Consider the following 25,344-nt stretch of genomic DNA (forward strand, 5'->3'; position numbering starts at 1 on the left):
CTTCTGGCTATTATAAATAGAGCTGCTATGAACATTGTGTGCATGTGTCTTTATTATATGTTGGAGCTTTTCTGGGGTATATACACAGAAGTGGAATAACTGGGTCTTCAGGTAGTACTATATTCAATTTTCTGAGGAATTTCCAGAGTTTTTTGAAATATTAATGCTACCAAGGTGGTGCTTCCAAAATTGTACAATATCAAAGTATGTGCTTTGATCATTTCCTTTTTCTTTACATAATGTGACTGCTCTTTCAGAGGTCCTGAGTTCAATTCCCAGCAACAACATGGTGGCTCACAACCATCTTTAATGGGAGCTGATTCCTTCTTCTGGTGTATGGGAAAAGAGCTACAGTGTACTTGTATATAATAAATAAATCTTTTTTACAAACAAATTTTGCTTGTTATGTATGGGTGTGTTTTAGTTAGGTTTCCATTGCTGTGACAAGACCAAAAGCAGCTTGGGGAAACGAGTTTGTTTCATCTTACACCGTGTAGGCCACCATGAAGTAAAGTCAGGGCAGGAACTCAAGAAGGAACCTAGAGTCTGGAACTGAAACAGAGGCCATGGAGGAAGGCTACCTACCGGCCTGCTCCTTATGGCTTTTTCAGCCTTCTTTCTTACATACCCCAGAACCACCTGCCAGGGGGTGACACTGCTCACAGTGGGCTGGGCCCCTCCCACATTAGTTAGTTTTTCAACAAAATATAGCCAGGTATGGTGACACATACCTTTATTCCCCACATGGAAAGCAGGCAGATCTGTATGAACTCCAGGCCATTCTGGTCTACATATAAGCTCCAGGACAACCAAGCTGACATTTGAGACCCTGTCTCAAAAAATAAAAGGCCCCACAGGCTTGACTATAGCCCAGTCTTATGGAGGCAAGTTTTCAACTATGGCTGAAATATTCAGATAACTCGAGCTTTTCACAAGTTGACAAAGCAAAACCAAACCAAACAAAACAAAACAAAACAAATCTAACCAAGACAAGGGGTTTTTCTCTGCATATGTCTGTGTACCCCATCTATGTCTGGGGCCTATGGAAGCCATAAGAGGGCCTTGGAAATGCTGGAACTGGAGTTATATCTGATTATAAGCTATATGGATACCAGTAATTGAACCCAGGTTCCAATGAGTCATCTCTCTAGCCCCATAATGGTTAATTCTGGTTTTCAGAACGACATGAGGTAGTCACCCAGGAGGTGGCTACAGGCATACCTCTCAGGAAATTTCTAGATCCAGTTAATTAAGGTGTGATGAACTGTGAGTCAAAACACACCTTCCCTGCTTTTGTCAGGTGTCTCCCTCCTCCCCCTGCCCTGAGACTGGATCTTACTCTGTAGATACAGGAGGCCTAGAACTCACAGAGAGCTGCTTTCCTCTGCTTCCTGAATGCTGGGAGTAAAAATGTACACCATCATATCCAACAGGTCTTTTGTTTGTTTGATTTTGTTTTGAGACAGGGTTTCTCTGTGTAGCCCTGGCTGTCCTGAAACTCCTTCTGTAGACCAGGCTGACCTCAAACGTGGGGACTGCCTGCCTCTGCCTCCAGAGTGCTGGGATTAAAGGTATACACCACAGGCAGACACTTTTTCTTTCTTTCTTTCTTTTCTTTTCTTTCTTTTTTTTTTTTTTTTATTTTATTTTTGAGACAGGATTCTACTCTGTAACCCTGGCTGGACTCTAGGTAAGTGCCTATTAATAATGTGTACCATTACATTTGGCTGTTTTTTTAACATTATATTTATTAGTGTGTGTGTGTGTGTCTGTGGGCATATCCACATGAGATCTGATCCTCTGTAAACTAGAATTAAAAGGCAATTGTGAACTGGGAACTGAACTCTGGTCCGCTGAAAGAACAGCACGTGCTCTTAATTGCTGAGCCATTGTTCCAGCCCCAGGGGTTGGTTTTCACACACAATCTCACTCTTTGCCCAGGTTGCCTATCTGTGCCATCCACACACACAGACTGTGCTCAGACACACAGCTGTCTGTGAAAGCCACCAACACAAAAACTGAAGCTTGGAGTTCCTGGAAGAAAAAGCACTGGTACTCACAGAGAGACATGTGGACTCTCCAGCTTCATTATACTTAGAAAAGAGAACTTTATTTGATGGTTCAGTATATTAAACATTCATTTATGGTCATCCCAGACTGTCTCTACCCTCTGTTGGAGTGAGACTTACTCCTCAAAATGGGGGCCCCAGATACACTTTCTACCCAACAGTCCACAATGAACTGGCCCAAAAGGAGAGCCCATACATGTTTTAACTACCAGACTTGATGATGATTATAAATCATTTGAATCTATCTTTACTCAGAACCAGGACTTGACTTGGTGGTTGGAAACATTCCCGTCAGCCTGGGCGGAAGCGATGGAGGTGGGCAAAGCAAAATGTCATCTCCCCTCCCTGTGGTGGTAGAACTCAAGGCACAGGCTGCCCCAGTGTCTCTCAGACAACACCCTATGTCTCAGGAGGCACGAGAAGAAATTAAGCCACACATCTCCAAGCTCCTTCAGCTTGGATGCTGGATAAATGCAACTGGAACACACTGCTCCTGACAGTTAAGAAGCCAGGCACTAATGGTTACCACCCAATCCAGAACTTACAAAAGGTAAACCGTCGAGTGGCTGACATCCACCCCGCTGTGCCTAACCCCTACCCTCTGTTGAGTTCTTTGTCACCTTCCAGAATTTGGTACACAATCTTAGACTTGAAAGATGTTTTCTTCTGCCCGACCTTGGCACCCCAAAGTCAAGAATATTTCACCTTTGAATGGAAAGACCTAGAGGATGGGACCACCAGTCAGCTGACATGGACTAGATTCTTCACCAGTTGGGCTCAAACTGGCCACCTTGCTGCCTGATCCCAACCTTGAGCCACCACAGCACAAATGTTAAGAAATACTGACAGAAGCCCATGGGTGGAGGAAAGACCTCTCTGACCGACCCCTGCTGGGAGCAGAGACTACCTGGTTTACAGAAGGGAGCAGTTTTCTCCATGAAGGTCAGAGATGAGTGAGTGCTGCCATAGTGGATTGCACAAATGTTATCTGTGCTAAACCTCTAGCCATCCTCCCCACCTCCCGTCCCCCCCCCACACACACATTGGCACAAAAAGCAGAGCTAATTGCCCTCACCAAAGCCTTGGAACTTGGGACTGGCAAGAAAATTAACATCTACATGGATAGCAGTTATGCCTTTGCCACAGCCCATGTCCATGGAGCTATATAACAAGAGAGAGGACTGCTCACATCAGAGGGAAAAGAAATAAAAAGCAAGCAGGAAATCTTGGATCTTGTGGATGCCCTGATGAAGCCAGCACCTATGAGTATTATTCTTTGCTTGGGGCATCAGAAGGGAAGAGACTCAGTGGCCTGGGGCAATAACCAGGCAGATCAAGTGGCTCAAAAAGTGGCTATACAGGAGCCTATCCCAGTTATGGGCCCACAAGAGACACCCGCTGGGAAATGGGATTGAACTAAGGGATGGCCTCACTTAGAATATACAGCAGAAGAAAAGGCCCAAATTGCTAGCCACCCATCAACTATTGCTTAGAGGAGGGAGGACTAAATGGTGCACTAAAGAGGGGAAAACTATACTCCCCAGAGAACAAGCAAAAGACTCACTTGGCCAAATGCACAAATGGACTCTTTAGAGAATAAGAAGCTCATCCAAGAAATCAAGGGATCTAAGGTATATGTAATGGACCTTAGGTTTTTAGCCAGAGAGACAATAGAACAGTGTAAGGTATGTTAGCAAGTAAATGCTTATGCAGCTAAGAGCAAACAGGACAAGAGACCTAGGGGAGAATAACCTGGGGTATATTGGGAGGTTGATTTCACAGAAGTTAAGTCAGGAAAATATGGTTACAAATACCTCCTAGTGTTTGTAGATACTTTCTCTGGATAGGTTGAGGCTTTCCCCACCAAGCAGGAAACAGCGACCGTGGTAGCCAAGAAAATATTAGAAGAAATCTTCCCAAGGTTTGGAATGCCCAAGGTTATTGGATCAGATAACAGTCCTGCTTTGGTTTCTAAGGTAAGTCAGGGATTGACTGTCCCGCGCAACCGTCTCGCCTGCAAGAACGACGCGGCACACGAAATAGGATTCTTCTGCGGTAAACTTTAATGCTCTCGAGAGGCAGAGCATAAGCATACATCAAGTAGAAGCGAAGACCACGAACTATCTAGCCCATCCCCTTATAAAGGGATCAGTCCTTGCCTTGGACGTGGAGCCCCCTGATTGGTTGAAACTCATCAGGCCGTATGACGCCACAGGAGAGGCAGAGTTCAAGGAGTGGAAAGTTACCCAGCACGTGCGCACATGACTTGTTTACTGCTAACTCCAGCCGGATGTCAGCGCCATCTTGTAATGGAGAATGTGCAGGCGGCGCCCCACAATTGACAGAGATATTGGGAACTAATTGGAAGCTCCACTGTGAGAACTGTCCCCAGAGCTCAGGGCAGGTAGAGAGAATGAACAGAACCCTAAAAGAGACCTTAATTAAATTGTCCATGGAGACTGTTGCTGACTAGGTGGTGCTCCTTCTCCTGGACCTGTTCTGAGCCTGGAATGCCACCTTCCATTTTAACCTGATCCTTTTTGAGATCCTGTTTGGTACCCCCAATTCCCTTGGTGCCCACTGGACCCTCCCTGGAGATATCTCAACTCACTGATAGGAACCGCTTCTTGAGATTCCAAGCCTTTCAGTCAATACAACATCAGATTTGGCCCAAACTGTCTGCTTTATTTGCTCCCGGAATGCTAGAGATAGAGATCACCCACTGTTTCCATACTGGTGACTGGGTCTGTATCTGGAACCATCAGGCACAGTTGCTGGAATCCTGGTGGAAGGAACCTTTCCTGGTGCTGTTAACCACTCCCAAAGCCCTCAAGATGAATGCTATTACAGTCTGGGTGCATTAGTTTTATGTGAAACCTGCAGACACCCCATTCCCCAGGGACCTCTACTGGTCAGTACAGAAGACGGACAATCCACTCAAGCTCAAGATTGCTTGGCCCTGATCATGTTCACCTGGTGGTACCTCTAGATTTTTATTTTTTCCCCATCCTATGTAGCCCCCAATGTGCCCATCCATCAAACCTGGACTGTGGTTTCCACTAGAATTGGAAGTGAGACTGCCTCCAATGGCCTCTAAACCCCTTAACACCTGGTGGCCTGACCTCACTTTCGACCTGTGCCAGCTAGCAGTAAGACTCGTGCAGCATCCCTACCCATGATGGGAGTGCTGGCGGAAGCAAACTGTCCATATGGGAGAAAGAGGGTTCTGGGCTGGGGGGGGTAGTGATAGGATGTGCATTCCCTGCATGCAGGTATCACCTGCAGGAGACCCCCATTACGTTTGCCCTCGAGATGGAAGAAACTCGGCAAAAGTTCATCAATGGGGGGTCCAGCAGCCTGGGGATTTGAGACTACAGGAGACACCTACTGGAACCCTCCTCTTGGAACTTGATCATGGTAAAAAAAAAAAATTACAAGACTGGGGGACTCTACCAGGAGGACCGAGGCCATTGGGAAACCCCCTGTGCCAATGACACCTGTAACCCAATAATAATCAGATTTGCTCAGAAGGGAAAAGAAGCAACAGGACGTCTAAAGGGAAAAACTTGGGGACTCAGGTTATACAAATTGGGGTATGATGATGGCCAACATGAGAGAAGAGCTAGCCAAACAGAAGAGGGGAAGAGAACAGAGTCAGGGCTCATTCAAGTCTTAGTTTAACTCCTCCCCTTGGTTAACCATCCTCATATCCACCTTGTTAGGACCCCTACTTGTTCTCCCGCTATTGTTGACCTTTGGACCCTGCATATTGAACAACCTTGGAGCCTTCATAAATGAGAGAATAGGTGCAGTACACTGATGGTCCTGTGCCAACAAAATGAGACCCTGAGGACAGGACCTGAAGAATATGAGTTAGTCACCAGAGACCCCTGAGCATTGCTCTAAGATTGGAGCTTGTACAAGAAAATGGGGAGAATGAAGAACCCTAAAGGCTTTGCCAGCTTACACACACCCACTTCGGGTCAAGGCTAGGCCAAATTCCATTCTCTACCCACAGGAACATTCTTGAGTAGAAAATTCTCAGAATGTACTGACTGATGCTTGCTAGCCAATAGATCTAAATGTCAATATACTCAGCCAAAAAGTTTGAACTGTAACCTTGCTGATGTAACCTGTGCCCCTAAAAAGTATAAAAACTGCTTGTAATAGCTATTTGGGATCACCTTCTAGTCACTCAGCATGAGGGTCAACCCTGACGTGTTGGAAAATAAACCTCTTACTTTTGGATTGAGTTCCATTCTTGTGTCTCACTTCGGGGTGGTGGTGGTTCTCCCAGTAGTTAAGACTCACTTTGAGTTTTACAGTGTCACTGTGGGTTTGGGCTTTAATACCCTCATTGTAGCTGCCTGGAAGCCAGTCTTCTAGGGGCCTTCAGCTGAAGAGGTCAAACTCTCAGCTCCTGCCTTGATGATAATAGACAGAACCTCTGAACCTGTAAGCCAGCCCCAATTAAATGTTGTTCTTATAAGAGTTGCCTTGCTTATCGAGTCTTTTCACAGCAGTAAAAGCCTAAGACACACGTGATAGCTTATTTCTCTGCTGCCTGTTAAATGAGCCAGATTATACTATATACTGGCAGGTTTATTGGGAAGCTGCTCTTGGACAGCCAAGTACACTGGTCCCAAGAACTGAGGCCAGGGAAATCACCATAGCAGGGGAAGAGAGAATAAAGAAAGGGAAAGAGCACACAGAAAGAAGACAAGGAGGAGAGATGAGGAAGATCAAAACATCTGGATCATATAGGGAAGAGCCTCCCAGGGAAGGGCAGCCCAGCCCCTGGGCTGGAAAGTTCAAGGTTGTGGGCCAGGGTATGTCAGATAGGGACTGAGTGATGTTGGGAGAACCTGGAGGCCAGGTCTGCTTTGATGTGTAAAATTTGTCCCTCAATCCCTTGTTCCTGGGATCCAAAACCAAACAATATATATTACTGTGTATCAGTTGTTTGATTGTTTGATTGATTGATTGATTTATATTGAGACAGGGTCTCCTTATGTAGCCATGACTGACCTGGAACTCCCCAAGAACTGCCTGTTTCTCCCTCCTAAGTTCCTGGGTTCCATGTTTGCCACATACACACACACATACACACACACACACACACACACACACATACACACACACATACACACACACACACATACACACACACAGACATATATATATATTTGGCTTATTTATTTTCATTGTATTTATTTATTTCTGTGCATATATTTTATATAATTTTATATAGTTTATAATATAAAAATATATATTTAAACATTTTATATATTTTTTTCCACCACATGCCTACAAAGCCCACAAAGAGGATTAGGATCTCCTGGAACTGGAGTTATAACTGGTTGTGAGCGGTTTTGATTGCTAGAAATTGAACCTGCATACTCCAGAACAGCTGCGTTGCTCTTAACCACCGAACTGTCTTCCAACCTCAAAAACAGTTTTTTTGTTTTTTTTGTTTTTTTTTAATTTTGAGACAGGGTCTTACTATGTAGCTGGCTATGTTTTTAAAATAATACTTTTCATTTTTTTTCACAAAGCTCCCTCTGGCGGTGTGCCTTGGGAGGCGACATCATACACACAGGAAAGAAAAGGATTTATGAGAGTGTATAACAGTCTGTTTACTGGTTTATGGCCTCTTGGAGAGTATCTCAGACAAGGGTGTCTTCCTCGCCCCTCCCTCCTACTCGCTGAATCTCTTGCCCCGCCCCTTCCTTGCATCTTCTTAACCTCTGCTCTCTTCACCCCGCCCCTCTACCCAGCTCCTTGCCCCTCCCATTCCTTCGTTTCGTTCGTTCGAGGGGTTACTCCGCACGGTGAGGCTGGTGGAAAATTACTAGCCTTTTCCTTTCATTCCTCGCCCCGCCCATTCCTTCGTTTCGTCCCGCCCCTACCAGTCCTCTATAGCAGCTCAAGTAAGTTAAGTTCCCCGCCAACGTAGGCGTATTCTCCCATCATGCCCCACGCCGGCGTTAGTTCGCAGTTGCCTAGCTACTGAACCAGCCCGGAAGATGACTGTGGGGCGGGACTTCCGGTGCCGCGGTTGCATCAGATTCTGGAAAGCGTCTGTGGCGGCAGTCGCGGGTCTCGCTTCCCAGTGATGGCAGGTTCCTCCGCGGAGCAGGGTGAGGCTTGCGGGATGACTGTGGGGCTCTGGGGACAGCATGGCCCGAATAGGCAGTACCAGGTTAGGGGTTTGTGGGCAGCATGGTCCAAGGAGGCAGTGCCCAGGCCGGTGCTGTGGCAGCAGCAGTGGTTATGTCAAGCGAAGCTGGGGTGGAGGGCAGCATGACCCAGGGACGCAATGCCTAGGTCGTGTCTGTGAGGATAGTGGGAGTGCCCAGACCAGTGATCTGAGGATAGCAATGACCCAAATGGGCAGTGGTAGGCAAAGGCTGTTGGACAGAGAATCCCTGGGCGGGAAGTGACCAGCTAGGGCTCTAGAGTGTAGGTTGTTGGGCAGTGGCTCTAGGAACAGTGCATGCCCAGGTGAGCAATGGCAGGCTAGAGAGCTGGATTTGGCAGTGGCTGATGTGGGCAGAGATGGATCCTCAGGTGGATAGTATCCAGTCAAGGGCTCTGGGATAAAAAAAAATCTTCAGATAAGACTGTGGGGACAGCTGTGCCCCAAGTGGGCAGTGCCAAACCAAAGTCCTGGGGATGGCTAGTGATTTAGAGGACAGTGGCAGGCCAGGACCCCCAGGGTAGGCTGCCATGACTCCCTGAAGCTACAGTACTGCTTGGTGAGACTTGCCTCTGGTTTTGTAAGCCCATCCCTTCCTCAGCTTCAGTTTTGTGATTGGGTTAAGGCTAAAGACCCCTTGGATACTCAGCAGTAGGAGACTCAGACGGTCCTGTATCAAGTAGCCTCTCTCCAGCTGGTGCCTGTTTGAGATCTCACCTCTCTTTCTCCTGCCCTGGCTGGACTTTGGGGGTGAGGCAAAGGCCCAAAGATTATTTTGGTCTTCTGCCCAAGCAGGTGGGTGGAAGGGCACATGAGGTTGGTACTTAGGGAAGTAGGGCAGAGGAAGCAAGGGCTCCGTGTACACATACATGAAAGAGCTTGGAGTTTTATGAAGGCTTTAATCTCCAGTGTGGTCAGCAGTCACCACAGGGACGTGTCCAGTCAGAGCATCACTGTCACAGCATCATTGGCCAGGGACCTGTCCAGTCAGAGCATCACTGTCACAGCATCATTGGCCATCTTACTTTATTGCCAGTTGGGAGACTTCCTCAGAAGGCAGTCACTTATGTCACCCCTGGGTCTTGGCAGATCTCTGAAAAGCAGTCTTTTCTCGTTGTCTTTTTATCAAGTGGGTTCTAGAAAGAGCAGAGGCCTTGGCCCAGATCCTGAAAAGTTGGAAGCAAGCCTCAAAGGCAGAACGCTTGGTGTACGTTTTAGCCTCTGTGATGCAGGCAGAAATTAGATGTGAGTTCTGACTTCTCAGTTATCTGTCTGCAGTGTAGGGTGTACCAAGATCTCCAGCGTCCTGTGGTCCTCTGTGCTTTCTGTAGCCTTGCTGAGTTCTAGGTAGGTGGTTCTGATCGCTTGAGTACCTAGATGACAAGACTGCTTAGCATGTTCCTAGTGACAATGGTACCTAGCTTTGTAGTCCAGTATTCCACTCAACTGACATGCCTAGATTCTAGTTGCCTCACCACCCACAGCAGCTTTTAGAAGTCCACCTAGACTAATGTAACACAGCAGCATGGCCAGCAGTTCCACCCTGAGCTGCCCAACAGGTCTATGATCACAACTGTGCCCATACTCATAACAATACAGGAAATGGTTTCTGCCTCTAAGGGTGGTGTAGGCATTGAATGAGTACATAGGAAGAACTTGGAACAGTGCCTGGTGTGTAAGGACCAGGTCTGTCAAGAATTGAGACTCTGTGATTCCCTCCCTTTCTCCCTCTATCTGTCCATTTCTCTATCCATCCATCCATCTCATTGAGACAGGGTTTCATATAGCCCAGGCTGGAATTCCTGATTCTTCTGCCTCCTGCAGGGATGGCAGGTATCTCAACACCTAACTTCCTCTTTGGCTTTTAAATAAAAATGTATATATGGTGTACAGATCACAAGTCCTAAGGGTAGATGACCCAAGAGTCAGAACTTCAATGAAAATCCAGGAATGGGCAGCGGTGGGTGTGGTGGCATGTGCCTGTCCTTCAGTCATTTTAGTGCTCCAAAAGCAGAGGTAAGGGGATCTCTGGGAATTCAAGTCCAGCCTGGTCTAGTAGCAAGTTTGAGGCCAGTCATAGATACATAGTGAAACTTTGTCTCAAACAAATTAACAGAAAAGAAATAAAGAAAAAAAGAGACTTTGGGAAGATGGTCACTTTCAACAAATCCAACAAAGCTCTGTGGGTACACATTAGTAATTCTTACACCCTGGGAGATGAGGCAGGATTACCAGTTTGAGAGCAGCCTGGACTACATGGGATCCTGTCTCAAACAACATAAAAGCACTCCGGAACCGGAAAGCCACAGTACAGAGATGGTCTTTAGTTGCAACTTGAGGGCATTTGGTGACTGCCTTTTCTTATTTCCTTAGAAGATGGCCGAAACTGGATGACACGGGGCACAAAGTGACCCAGAGTATGGGATAGCCGGCTAATTTCAGGACCTCTGATAGGTGGAGCTCATCTCAGATACCAGGTTTTCCCCATAGTTTAACCACACAGTCTTCATAATCGTACCTAATGTGTACTGTCTCAGTACAAGTTCCAGAGCAATTATAATGGCACCTGTCTTCCTTGTGACCTTCCTGTACAGATGAGCACCCTGAGGTCTAGAGAAATGAAGTGATTCAGTCTGCCATTACCACAGCTAATGACATAGTGACAGGCGAGGTACCCCTTGGCACAGGGACTTCTGCCACCATGCAGCAACCCTTCCTCAGACTCTCTTAGAATGACCAGGTTGATTCTCATTGCCAGGTACAAGAAGTAGAAAACAGAAAAATGGACCTTTTTTGAAAGATGCAGACGTTTGTTCATCTGTGTGGGCCCTGTGTTCCTGGGATATTGTTCCTGGCATCATGAGTAGCAGCAGCTCCTGGTGGCATAGGAAAGGAGAAGCAGGAGCTGCTTAGAGGGCCCAAGGGATGCTTTTGCTAAGAGGAAACAATCTGCAGGTGTGGGTGTTGTTGGGACATCTGCAAGCTGAGGGTTTTGAGGGACCCTTTAGCAATAGTGGCAGTAGTAGACAAAAGAAGGTCAAGAGCAAGTGACGGTATAGCCCCCTGTCAAGTCAAGGCTGACTTACCCTCTAGGAGCTTAGGGAGCTGCCCCAAGAAATGCTTTCTTCCAGTGTACTTGGAAGGGGACAGGGACAGGTGCTGAGAGCAGGTATGAATGCTGATGTAAAGAACCAGGCAGGATGCTGCATTCTACATATTAGGACTATGGGTCATTGGAAGTGACTTTTGCTTCTTCATTGTGCTGAATGCTAGTTCCTGTGTAGTCTCAGTGGATGTTTGGCAGAGTTCACAACAGTGTCAGTTAAAGTCCACCTTTGGGACAGTCCCACCATCAAAGGGCTCTGCTCTTTGTATGTTCAAGGGATGAGCTTCAGATCTGAGCTTCTGTGGAGGCAGAGTAGTTTGGGCATGATGTGTGACATCAGTTTTGCAGAATGTGCCTAGAAGGAACTCTTTTGTTGAGCAATGAGAAGCTGGGGGAATGGCTTCACCAACTACCCTGAAAAAGCTGAACTGTTCTAGGCTTTTCCTTCAGGAGTGTCTGCACAGCTCCAGTTGGACCATCCTACACAGTCTCAGTTCCCCTTCTCACCTGGCCAAGCTTTGCTCCTTCATGGTGGTCTGAGCTGCTCTGCCCAGAGCCTTTGGCATCCTGTGGTCTGGCACATTCCTCAGGGAGCTTCTGGAGTACTTCAGTGGTTACAATCATGTAATGCAGGAGCAATTACAGTAATGACAGCAGCAAGCCTGGTGCTGGCTTTTTGCCAGAGGTTTGTAAAGCATGTTAAGTGTAATTGCACTTAGTGTTCCCAGGCTTTATGAGGCTTCTGCTGTTAAGGGTGGTTCCTTCTGAAGAGGACAGGTGCTTAGCCTGCTAGCTAGGCCCACTCCCAAAGCACCCTGCAGCCCGGTGCTATTTCCCAGCACTGGCCTTTGCAGTTATCATTAGGGACCCTGGTGGGTACTTAGAGAAAACAGAAGCAATGAAGTAAATGTTTGGAGTTTTCCTGGGCATGGCTCAGTGGTGCTCAGGAACTGCTAGGCAGGGGCTGGGACTGCCTTCCTTCTTAGGTAGCATTTGTCTGGGAAGAGATGTCCTGTTAATTTCACCCAAGTGACCTAGAGGCAGTGGTGAAAATGCAGTTGGAGGGTCCTCTTTGTAGAGCTGAAGGCCCAGATCTAGCTCCTTCACCTTCAAAGGCCACAACTGGGTCCTGAGAGCTCCTTGCTTAAAGAAGGAAAGGAAACTGAAACTGGGAATTGTAAAAGCAACTTTTATTCTCCTGTAGTAATTGTTATCCCGAGGCTTACTGCCTAAGTCAGCTAACCCAGGCCTAGTCCTAGAAGCTTCTAACCTCTGTACCATCTAATCTAGGCCTAGAATGTTTTCAGCCTGAGACCTGCTGAATACGATTGCCCTTTCTAGTTCCTTCTGAACTCTAGTTGGCTGTTCTGGCTCAAACTGTTTTCCAAGCTGACTGATTCAATCTACTGTCTCTCTCTTGGCCTCTCCTGAATAGCTCTACTTGGCCTCATACTAACTTTGGAAATATATTCTCATCTTCGGTCTCTTTCTCATTCTCTGTCTCATTCTGTCTTCACCTGTCTCGTAAAACTCACCTGGTAAAACTGCCTCCTCCCTTTTTTCTCTCAGTGCTGCCCCTTATGTAGCTTCCCTTTCCTCTTTCTTGTGAGAGTTGGGCAGATCCTATTCCATCAAATCTTTGCTTCAGCACTGTGTCTGCCACACAGTTTGACATCATTTTCAAACATGGGTGCTTCCTTCTACAAACTAACTTTACCTTCATTGTTTGGAATTACAGGTGAGTACAGAGGAGAAGATACAGAGCATGCAGTGTGTCCTAGGATTTCTACTGCTGTGATAGAATAGCATGACCAAAAACCACCCAGGGAAAGAATGGGTTTATTTCTTCAACTCTCAGGTGACATTCTGTATTGCTGAAGGAAGTGGAGCAGGAACTCAAAACAGGGCAGGAAACCTGAAGGCAATTGCTGATGCAGAGGCCATGGAGGAGTGCTGTTAACTGGCTTGCTCCTCATGACTTGCTCAGCCTGCTTTCTTAATACGTACCCAGTAATGGCACCACCACAGTGGGCTGGCTCTCAATGACTAATTCATAAAATGTGCTACAGGCTTGCTCCTAGGCTATTCTGGTAATGGAATGTTTACAGCTGAGGCTCACTTTTCCTAAATGACTAGCTTATACCAAGTTGACATAAAATTAGCCAAGGCATGATGTAAAAGTCCAGCCATGATAGAAGCTCAGAGTTCTATCCTCCTGGAGCTCATGCAGAACATTGCCTGGAATCTGTACACTCTCAGGGGTGTGGGCGATGGCAGTTGTAGCTATTACACTCTTTGTAGAAGGTGCCCCAGTGGAGGAGTCAGGTGTCCTCAGACTAGTTCCTCCTGGCAGCCCTGAGCACTCTTAGTGGGTTTGGAGAACCTAGGGAGATATATGGTTTTTCCTTTCTGGAAGCCATGTTTGTTCCACTCTACAGGCTTATGCATGGCTATGTCATATGCTGAGGGCTCTTCAGCTGCTACCCTCCCCGAGCATACAAGTAGCATTTCATTAATTGATTAGTTTATTTTGTGGTGTTGGGCATCCCTTATACTTTTTAGGTGAGTGCTCTGAGCTACATCTCCCAGAGATTGGGTCTGCCTCTGCTAGGATTAAAGGTATACATCAAAATGCCTAAGCCAAGTTAGCCATTTTAAAGTACACAGTTCCGGGCATTTACATCACTCATGGCACTACAGACCATCTCAGTATACGTGGGAAACCTTTCCTTAAGGTTCTTGGAGGAAACCTTACCTACTCCACTGTCACCCTGCCTTCCTCCTGCCACCCACTTCTCCGCATGCCCACTCTGTGGTCCTTCCTTTTCTGGATGTCTGACATGCAGGAAATGGCTTTGACAAACACAGCTGTCTGGCTCTTGTTCCTTGGCAGCTTTTTTTGCGCATGCCTGACATCCTGTGACCTCTTCATTTTTCTATCCCATGCCCTCTTACCTGCCTGTCTGATGTTAGTATCTCCCCTACTCAATTGTCTGACGTGCTCTTCTGCCTGCTTGCCTGCCTGCCTGATGTCATGGGTTGCCCTCTGACATCCTGTGCCCTCTGTCTTTGCAGCTACCGACTACAGGTCCATTCTGAGCATTAGTGACGAGGCAGCCAGGGTACAGGCCCTGGACCAACACCTCAGCACGCGTAGCTATGTCCAGGGGTACTCCCTATCCCAGGCAGATGTGGACGTGTTCAGGCAGCTCTCGGCCCCTCCCGCTGACTCAAGGCTCTTCCACGTGGCCCGGTGGTTCAGGCACATAGAAGCGCTCCTGGGTGGCCCCCAAGGCAGAGGCGAGCCCTGCAGGCTCCAAGCAAGTGAGTAACAGCAGTGAACCTCTGCTTCAAGGTCAAGAGCATGAGGTACTACAGGGCAGTGAATATCCTGCCCAGAGAAACCTTTGGGACCTCTTTGGGCCATACTAGATGCTACAGGCCTGTCTTGGGGTTTAGCTAATGCTTTGCTGGTAGCAGCTTGTGGTTCTTGGTTCTTGTCTTTAGTCCCATAGCTTACATTTGTTTCTCTTCAGGTGCAATTTCACTAAATATCAGAGCTGTATTCATTGATATTGAACTTTCAAAAAACACATAAGTCTCTTGTCTGTGCTTTAAGATGACTTCAGTCGTGCCTGTGAGTGCTGCTGGTGTCCCTGGGCACATTTGTTAGGATGGTGAGGCGCCTCTGGCTTGGGACGCAAATCATTTGTCATCTTGATCTGGCTATATGGGAATGCTCTCTTCTGTGGGTGCTTCTTTCTGAAGTTTCCTGAGGCCCTTGAGCCCCAGATTTCCATTGTTGTAATACACTTTTTCATGTGGCTGAGTGCTGACATATGGTTGTCCCTCCTGGTGGCCTCCTTGAGGCTTTTTAAGCTTGGGTTGGAAACCTGGAGCATATTGAAGGGTCTTCTAGAGTCAGGAGATGTCTTGATTTTTCTGTATTATTCCAAGTAAAACCCTGCTCCAGCCTAGGTAGGAAGTATGGCTGCATAGATAGTCTTCTCTGGACCTCTGCTATTCCTGTGTTCAACATTGTGTCCCAGATGTTAACTGAGTTCCAGATGTAACACCAGTGTCTTCTCCAAAGGTTTCAGGGAGTCAGATTGAATACTGTGCCCCAACTCTAAGTTATAGCAGTAGGAAGGAAATTGGGGATGGACCCTGGTTTCAACAGCCACCCATCTAGGCTTCATTTATGGTCCTGGGAAGAACCAAACAGACACACCACTATTTGTGTCAGTGGACACAGCAGAGCATTGCTTCTTCGGGGGCCTCATGAAGAGAAGGGTCTCCCACTACAGTCAGCCACTATCTACTGAGGTTTCTCTGGGGGATGCTGTTGATTGGAAGATTGACCAAGGGCAGCACTAACAGAATTGCCTTGCTTCCTTTAGCACCACAGCTACCCCACAGGGCCATCAGGATCTTGTAATCTTGTGAAGAAAATGTATTAGGTCAGATCCCATAAACAAAAACATACAAAAGCATGGCTGGAGGAGAAGGAGGATGGAGCTGTGCTGCCTGTAACCATGTACTGGCTTTTGGCAGGCCCAGGCTCCAGAGTCTAGTGTCTGCACGTGTCTCTGGATTGACAGTAGCTCTGTCTGCCTCCATATGGCTATGGGGATTAGAATTCTCCTTGTCCTGAGTGTCTTCTAAAGCATGCTTTCCAAATGAGAGCACTTGCTCACTTGAAGCCCACAGCATAGCCCACCGGTCTCACTGCTTGCTGCTCTGTACGTAAAATATGTCACATCTTGCCACCTCAAAGCTGAGGCCTTAGCAGCAAAGTATCCTCTCTAACGTGGAAAGTGTGTGTGTTCTTTTTAGTCTTCATAGTTCCCTTCCTGAGGAGCCAGTCCACTTCTCACCATCCTTCCCTCTGTCACCCTGTGTGTGGCCGGGGCTTTGAACTTGTTTGGGAGCTCTCACCTGTATGTGGGGCTCAAGCATTACCTCACACTCTAGGGGCTGGCTATTGCTTCTCAGCTTCTTCATCTTTGGATCTCCAGCCCTTTGCATCCTATTTTCAAATTGTAACTGTCTGTGTTGTGTTAGAAAGCTGTCTGTTTTGTAGTCAGCGACACTTTCAATACCAGGACTTATGCCATCACGGGTGCCTGGCCTGGAGTGGGACTGTTTTCGTGTGTTTGTGTGAAGTGACTGTTTCAGAAGAAACCTAAACAGGCTGACAACACCTAGGAAACTATTGTGGGTCATTGGGTTGTGAGTTCAGGAAGAGTCTAAGAACCTCACCTGTATGCCCTGTTGACCCAGAGAGCCCGTGCAAGGCAGACTGTTATGTATCTTGCTCTATTGCACTGGTTTTCAATGTGTCTCTGCCAGATAAGCTTAAAGACTATCACTGGCTGTGGGGCTGTGGCAGCCTTCGGTGTGCAGCCCTTGGTAGTGTCCCTTGTGAGAATCCAGCCGCACCTCCATTTTTATTGTCACCTCTGAGTCTTTTGAGGAAGGACAGTTTCAGAATCCTCCATCACACTGAGATATATTCTGGTCAGGTACTAGTGTGCTCAGAGTAAGCTGAGACTGAACTTGGTGTCTGGTGAAGGTTTTGGAGTTTTCTTCTATCCCAGCCTGTGTCTACCTGTGATGGGATCCCACACTTAACTTGGAGGAAGGAGCTCCTGCTTGCTGCTGACCAATGTCACCTCCCTCATCTACCTTCCACACAGTGATGGTCCTCCCCTTTACCAGTCTCTTCTTTTCTGTCTAATATGATCTGGGCAAGAATGGAGCCTGGAAATGGCCTGTGCCCATAACAAATTTCTCTGTGACTCTTAAAGCAGAATCAACAGGTAGACCTGCTCATGCATTGTGGCATTTATAGTCAATTTTGCATAGGAGCCAGAGGTGGCCAGTTGCAAGAGAAGTATCCATGGTGAGAGAAGACCAGGACCAGGTCAGTTCAAGACCTTCCACCTCTGCTCATTAGAGGTGAGGGGGGCTGATAGACGGTCTGCCACAGGTGGCCAAGTGAGATCCATACATGTAGACCTGCATGGGAGAGCAACACAGTGCCTGGCTCTCAGCAGTACTGAGGAGGAAGGCAGGTATGCCCGACAGCATGGACAGACTGTGGGTGATCACATGGTTTCCTGGTGGGCTTCAGTCAGCTTTTCTGGACTGAGATTGTGAGGCTTGAGCATCACCGTTGTGACAGAGTACTGAAGCATGCAGATTAGGGACAACTTTTCTAGAAACAGGTCTGTCTTCAGGGAAGATACATGCTAAAGAGTGACTGTCGTGTAGTAGCCAGACAGCAGGCACTGCCTGAGAGAAAGAGGCTGGGTTGTGGGGCCGACAAGGGGCTGGAGGCCATTCTTACCTTGATCTTTGCTGCACTTGGTGACTTGGAGGTGGTCCGTGTGTCACAAAGTGTCCACAGATTCTTACCTTGCCCAGGCAAAGGATCCTGAGAGCTAGAGGCAGTCAGGGCTACAGTGCTATTGCCACTTCATAGTCAGAGCCTATGGAGACCCAGACGCATGGACAGCAGCGTGTGACTAGAAGGGAGCATGACCAAGTGGTGGTGGGAGGTGTGTAGCATGCCATGTGGTGTTCTTGAGTCTCTCGAAGTCTTGTTTGTTGGGATGCAACAGTAGAATGTGAGCTGAAAAATCACAAACCACATGCCTTTAAGCCCAGCACTGACAACACTGAGGCCAGAGGATCCTTAGTTTGAGGCCAGCCTGAACTACATGGGAAGTTCTAGAACAGCCAGGGCTACAAAATGAGTATCTGTCTCAGAGCACAAACGCTATTGTTCAACCCTGGTGTTGAGAGCCAGAGGTGACCCACTTGTACTACAGAATGCTGCCATGTGATCCATCTGCTCTTCTGCCTCCAGGTAAAGGCCGGCGAGTGCAGCCTCAGTGGTCCCCGCCAGCAGGGACTGAGCCCTGCAGGCTCCGCCTGTACAATAGCCTCACCCGGAACAAGGTAAGAAAGTTAGGATGCCCTGTGCCCTTGCAGGGCAAATCATAGTCTGCTAACCACATAGCTCCCATGTTTCCTCAGTTTAGACTTAGGGTCCTTCTGTTACTCCAGTGCTGTACTATGGCCTCTGCATCTTCTGTTACTTCTCTGCCTTGGCCTCTACAACCCAGACAAAGCTGTGCTCTGAAACCAGGGCACAGTTGCCTTGTCCATGTGCTTTGGGGAAGCCGCCTGCTGGCCTCCCAGCATTGACCAGGCCTGAGTGTTCAAGGTTAATAACAGCCAAGCCAAGTGCTGGCAGCTTTCAGGAGGACTCATGGCTGCCATACACTGTCCTAAACCAAGCAGATTAGGGAACCCGTCAGATAGTGTTGGAGCCCCAGCATGTGGCAGGAAACCAGTACAGCCTCCTGACTTGACAGGCTCATCATGGTTTGTTATACTTAGCTCACACCCATAGTGGCACAGGCTTCAGAAAGCTCTCCAGTTGTAGGATGGTTATAATTTTTTTATGTTTTGCTTTTAATTATATGTATATACATGTGTCTGTTTGGAGGTATAAGTATGTGAATACAGTGTCCACAGAGGCCAGAGGCTTCAGGTCCCTTAGAACTAAAGTTACAGGTGGCTGTGAGCCATCCAGCATGGGTACTGGGAACTGAATTCAGGTCTGTCAAAGCAGTATGCAGTCATATCTCCAGCACACTGGCTGAGTGTTTGGTCATGTGCTCAGAAAGCAGGAGACATGTCTGGGACAGGTCCCAGACCTGTAACATATATAACACGCTGACAGTGACACCCCCAGAGAAGTCTATGAGTGTTTGGATGCTTTGGCCCCTAAGCCAGGCTCCTCTGGGAAGGACAGACCTTGGCTAGCCTTTTGTTCTTTATCTGAGGAAGGTGGCATCAGTGCCAATCTCCTGAGGTGGTTGTCAAGAGCTTTTAGGATTCAGGCTGGTATTTGTTAGCTTAATTTTTGCTAAGCTGACATTTTCACAACAGAAACTTTGTTCCCTTCTCCACTCTGAGCAGGAGAGCTCCATGGAGGGAGGGGGTGAGGACACCTCAGGGCTCTCACGACACAGCTTACTGAATGCCATGACTTTATCAGTAAAACAGGAGACAGGAGACCTTGCTGGTTGTGGCTCAGGCCTGTCATCCAAGTATTTGGGAGGTGGAGGTAGGAGGACTGTGAATTCAAATCCAGATTCTGGCTCACAAATAAATGGCCCTCAGCCGTCGGTTAGCGTGCTGTTTGTGGCTCCTCTTGCTGTGCTGTGGAGTGTCTTGAGTTTCTGGTGATGGCATTCCTTGTTTTTTAACAAGGATGTATTTATACCTCAAGATGGGAAGAAGGTGACGTGGTACTGTTGCGGGCCGACTGTCTATGATGCATCTCACATGGGACATGCCAGGTGGGTCTGATGCTGGGGAATCTACTGGTGGACGACTAAAGGCAGTGGAAAGGGGAAGTATACAGGTGCTGTGCTTGCCATTCTGGAATCTACCCCAGTGAACATGTGATATGTACCAGACATGCAGACCTTAGGTGTAGTGGGCTGGGACCCTTTCCCTGACCCACACAGACGCACACATTAATGGGTGTGACTTTTCAGAGTTGATGGCTGATGGGGTCAAAGCTGTGGAGCCTGCCCCTAATGAGCTGAATTTCCTTAGCCCCAGGTGCCTGGTCCCGGTGCTGAGGGCCGCAGGTTTTCAGATTTTGGACTATTTTCATATAAGCAGGAAGTCTTGGGGGATAGAACTCATACTGAAACATAGCATTTACTTATTTCATGTATATCATATACACATAGTCTAATTTTAATTCATAACACTTTTGTTCATGAAATATTTTATAACATGGAAGTTTGTCTTTGCGGCATCATGTGGGTGCTCAGAAAACAGGATTTGGGGGTGTTTTCAGTTTTAGGGCAATCAATCTGTTCATGTTCTTCTTGCAATATCAAACTAACAGGCACTGTGTGCCAGCTGGGAAATTGTGCTTTCCATTGCTTCAGGTCCTACATCTCTTTTGATATCCTGAGGAGGGTGCTGAGGGATTACTTCCAGTATGATGTCTTTTACTGCATGAACATCACAGACATTGATGATAAGGTAAAGGGAGCGCCTGTGTTAACATTCAGACTTGAACGGGTGACAAGAGAAGAAGCAGGCCTTTAAGATAAGAAAATACAGCTGCTGACCATCACCTAGAAGACTGAGACTTGGTGATTTGAGTGTGAGGCCAGTCTGGACTGTGTACGGAGTTTCAGGACTGTTTGGATGGACAGATGGGCTGGAGGGGAGGCAGGCTCATGTCTGACCTAATAAACACTGAGTCCCTGCTGTGAACTGATACAGTTTATGCAGATGTAGAGTCATTTGCACAGGTGCCTAGGTGCTGCAAGAAATCTGCAGATTCTGGCATTGGCTAAGTGTCCATAACTCCTGGTTCTTTGGAAGCAGGTCCACTCTGTATCTTGCTAGCTGAAAAAGCTGGGGCCTCAGTGTCCTGTCCTTAGACATGCAGATGTTCACAGTAGACCTCAGCCCCACTTTGTAGGTACAGAAGGACAGATGGTAATGGTGTCCCACAGTGCCACAGTGTTTGGGACCCGTGGCTGTCCCCATGCCTCTTGACCCTCACTCAGTTGAAGTGTAAGAACAATTCTACACATGGGAGGAGTATCTCTGATCATAACCAGTCTCCCACCTCCACAGATCATCAGGAGGGCACGGCAGAACTACCTGTTTGAGCAGTATCGGGAGCAGAAACGCCCAGCTGCCCAGCTCCTGACGGATGTCCGTGATGCCATGAAGGTAGAGGCCATGGATACCACCCTTGCCTCCTCCTAGTGCCTCTTAGGCCCAGTGTCACCCCTTTCTAGAATTCAAGTCAGCTTTATTGGGGCCCCAAAGCCATAGCAGGTGTTACCCCTGCCAGGCCTATGAGACAGGCATCAGGGCAGAGTTCTATAGGTACTGTAGTGCAGAGTAGGTGGTGCTCCTGTCCCTTAGGAGAAATACCTGATCCATCTCCATCCCTCTTGCTGTCTGGTCCTCAGTGTTAAGCTCACAAGCAATCAGATGCCCGACTCTGACCACAAGGCAGACCCTTGATCTGTAAGTCTTTGTCATGTTCACGGTGCTGTGACCTTCACTGAGGAAGTATGTTCTCTTTACTTCCACACCTTTGCCATGAACAAGCCTCCTTTCAATGTGTAGTTCCTAGATGTGTCTTAGTTATTTTTCTATTTCTGTGATTAAACACTGACTGAGGCAACTTATTGTTTATTCTGGTCATGAGTCCATCATAGCAGGGAGGCACGGTAGCAGGTGCAGAGAGCCAAGAGTGCACATCCTCAGACACAAGCACAGAGCAGAGGAGGCCGACTGGAAGTAGTAGGGCATGGCTTTAAGTTCCCAGAGCTCACCCTCTAAAGCCCCCAGACAGCACTGCTACCTTGGGCCCAAGTGTTTAAATAGCAGAGCCTACAGAAGACAGTTCTTTTAAACCTCCACACTTACGGTGAGATTACGGGTTAGTCTGCTTCCTATCACACACTACCCTTAGCAACTATGGTAATAATCTGGAATGCTCATGGCGCTGTCCCTGGGAAGAAACTAGGTTAGAGCATAGCAATCTTTGGTCTGACAGAACTGGGAACTCGGGTGCAGGGGCACTTTTGACACAAAGGTAACGTCCAGCTGTTGAGGTTTGCTGGATGTACACTGCCATACATATTTTGCATGGGGCCACTTACTCAATAAACTTAGGCATCCAGCCCAGCCACTGTGAGGAAAGGTAGCAGATCTACCTAAACTGGGAGCTAAAGTCTGAACAGGACAGAACACAGTATTCTAATGCCTTGAGTCATCTTTAGGATGCAGGGTTCTGCTCATGCCTGACTGATTTGTTCTTATGGTTGTAGCCATTTTCAGTCAAGTTAAGTGAGACAACAGATCCTGACAAGAGGCAGATGCTGGAGCGGATCCAGAACTCTGTGAAGCTTGCCACAGAACCACTGGAACAGGCAATGCATTCCAGCCCCTCTGGAGAGGAAGTAGACAGCCATGTACAGGTGAGCTCTTCCAGGTCCTCGGCACTCCATCTGTATAAAGTGTCATACTGTGCATAAGATTGGGTCACATTCAAGATGACCCAGGCCTGTGGCTCCATTCTTTGATGCTTACTTAGTCAGTGTCCCATCCCATCTGGGACCCTCGGGCTCTTGTCCCATTCTCCAGGGATGGAAGCTCAGCACCACCTGGCTCGAATCTGGGCTTACCGAGAACCCATACTGCAGTTCCCTTTTCTCCATGCTCCTTCCTACCACTTCTACTTTGAATGCAGGGGAGCAGCCATCAGTTTTCCCAATTCCACAATTATCCACTGGATCTACATTTCTTGGTAGCAGAAAGCAGAGCCAGCAATTGAAGGTGAAGTGAGCAGCAACTCATGGTTGGCAGTAGTTGGGGCTAATACAACTACTCCTGAAAAAACCTTGAGACAAAGTGAGGGGCATTATCCTGTTCTCTGTCCTTCCCCTTACTGCTAGCACCCTCTGCTGGACATTCTTTAATTCAAGGCAACCAGCTGCAAGTATCATGGCTGTAGGTCATCAAGCAGAATGAAGGTGTACTTGGGAGAGGTTTAGGCTGCAGTGTTACAGATTGTGTCCTACCTTGCCCTGACCTTGGGCCCCCACCTGAGCTGACCATTCTACCTTTGCTCTCTTTTTCTGTTCAGTTTTCTCTCTTCTGTGTTCTTACAGGATAGAGTCTGGTATTTATGACAAGTCTATGAGTCCATGTGGATAAACTTGAAGGCCATGTTCTTTCTCTCAGCTGTTTTTGAGATGGGCCCACATGAGATCATTGCCATTCTTCTGGGCTAAGATCCTTTCTAGTGCTTCTGAGGTGACCAACAATCTCACCATAAAGTTTCTTCCACCAGAACACATCGTAAAAAATATCAGACATTCCAGAATTTGGGAGACTGAGCAGGAAGATTGTAGCTAGTACCAGGTCAGCCTGTGCTATATATGGAAGCGTGCATGGTGTGTGTGTGTGTGTGTGTGTGTGTGTGTGTGTGTGTGTGTGTGTGTGAGAGAGAGAGAGAGAGAGAGAGAGAGAGAGAGAGAGAGAGATGTATAACATGAGAGCTGCCATCTTAACCCTGTAAGCACACAAATCTCAGTACCGAGATCAGCCACACTTTCATGCCACTGGAACCACATCCACCACTGGAGCTTGTCACCTTCTCAGACTGAAGCTATCTGTGAGGCACTGGTCACCACACCCTTTTCCTAGACCCTGGCACTGTATCCCATCTTCTGTGTGTCTGAGGGTTTTAGGGACTTGAGTAAGTGCACTTTTAATTCTTGGGGTTGGCTTCTCTTAGCGCCATGTCTTCCAGGTTCATCCATGTTGCAACGTAGGCCAGCATTTCTGCCCTGTTTAAGGCAAACGACCTTTCATCATGAGATGGACCCTGGCTGTCCACTCCTGAGTCTGTGCCCATCTATGTTGTTCTACTGTTTGCTGTTGAGGTGCTGAGAACATGGTGTACAAATCTCTGTTCGAGATCCTGCTTTTAGAAGCTCTTTGCATACGCTAGAAGTGGAATTGCAGGAGCCTACGTTGATTCTTTGTTCTGCATTCTGTTTACATTCATGGCATTCTGTTGGCACATTCGTGCATTCTCACCAGCATTTGTCCTATACCTGTGTGGGAGGCAGTCACTCGATGTCCTGTGTTTGCATTTCCCAACTGCTAGTGTTATTACATCCATGTGTGAGCTGTGGTGTGGCATCTGTGGTGCAAGTTTCTAGGAGTTTCTTTAGACCATATTCTAACATGGAATTACTGCTGAGTGTTAGATCATGTATTTGTTTGGGTGACTTTTGGGCGTCTCCAACACCACCCATACATTCTGAGGTTCTCTGAAGAACCTGGGAGACTCAGTGTGGAGTCACATTGTTGCCTGAGATTGGTCACAGTGACACAGGTAGGACACCCATGTTGAGAACAGGCAGATGCTACAGGATTCCATACAGCTCTGAATCGGCTGTGCTGCCCTGGAAAGATCATCCATGTAGGAGCCATATTTCCCAGGGAAGTTCACAGGAGCCTCAGCAGTCAGAGTTGTTTCTCTACTCAGCACAGTCAACAGCTTAGACTCCAGGAAGCAAATCGAGGACTCTTATGTTCGTGGTCTACAGTGTTAGAGCAGAGCACTTGCTGCAGCAGGGCTAGGCACTCGGAAGAAGGAACCTCTTAGCTCCCCAAGCTGCTTGGTCTGCTGAGTCTCTAGATCTGTCCACCATCAGCCTTTGCCCAGTCTTGGGTGCTTCTTTCCTTCATTATTTTTTTTTTTAGGATTTTAGTAGCAGCAGTGGTAGCAGCAGCAGCAGCAGTAGTAGAAGATGTGTGTGTACATGCCTAGGTGAGTTTATAAGCAAACAGGAGTCTATGGAGGTCAAAAAGAGGGTATTGGATCTTCTGGAACTGGAATTAGGGCTGTCAAAAGCTGCTGTGTGGGTGCTAGGAACTGAACACTCTTAACTACCAAGCAATCTTTGCAGCCCTAGCCTTCATTCTTTGTTCAGGTTTGCTCTGCTCTGTTTCCTCTTACTCCTTAATAGGTGGACCTCATTTTCTGGTTCAGATAGGAGGGGATGGGTTGTTTGTTTGTTTTGGAGACAGGCTCTCACTATGTAGCTTAGGCTGTCCTGAAACTTACTATGTAGACCAGGCTGGCCTCAAACTCATGGAAGTCTGCAAGCCTTTGCCTTCCAAGTGCTGAGATTGGAGGAGTGCTGGGATTATAGGCACACACCATTCATCGCTCCCAGCCTTGTTTTCTGACTCTGATGGCATGTGCTTGTAACAGCTTTTGATAACCTTTCTAACCTTTTGTGAAGTCTGTTTCTATTTCAAAGTAGATTGTACTTTTCACGTCAACTTGGTTGCTATTTGGGTACAACTTATTCTAGCTTGTA

At 47.5% G+C, this 25,344-nt stretch overlaps 1 protein-coding gene across 2 annotated transcripts in view; it reads left to right on the top strand.

Annotated features, from left to right (window-relative positions):
• Nucleotides 1–8,128: 8,128 nt before the first annotated feature.
• CARS1 (cysteinyl-tRNA synthetase 1) overlaps nucleotides 8,129–25,344 on the top strand; it is a 42,283-nt gene continuing 25,067 nt past the window's right edge. The window contains exons 1-7 of one of the 2 annotated variants that reach the window (XM_080912367.1): nucleotides 8,129–8,209; nucleotides 14,450–14,698; nucleotides 18,249–18,340; nucleotides 19,664–19,752; nucleotides 20,359–20,455; nucleotides 21,062–21,160; nucleotides 22,273–22,422. In XM_080912367.1, the coding sequence (XP_080768493.1) occupies nucleotides 8,185–8,209; nucleotides 14,450–14,698; nucleotides 18,249–18,340; nucleotides 19,664–19,752; nucleotides 20,359–20,455; nucleotides 21,062–21,160; nucleotides 22,273–22,422 (801 nt within the window). In that variant the 5' untranslated portion in view covers nucleotides 8,129–8,184. The remainder of the gene's footprint in view (nucleotides 8,210–14,449; nucleotides 14,699–18,248; nucleotides 18,341–19,663; nucleotides 19,753–20,358; nucleotides 20,456–21,061; nucleotides 21,161–22,272; nucleotides 22,423–25,344) is intronic. The other variant, XM_080912368.1, reaches the window with a different exon arrangement.

This window comes from Micromys minutus, assembly GCF_963924665.1.
Source record: "Micromys minutus genome assembly, chromosome: 2".
Lineage (NCBI taxonomy): Eukaryota > Metazoa > Chordata > Mammalia > Rodentia > Muridae > Micromys > Micromys minutus.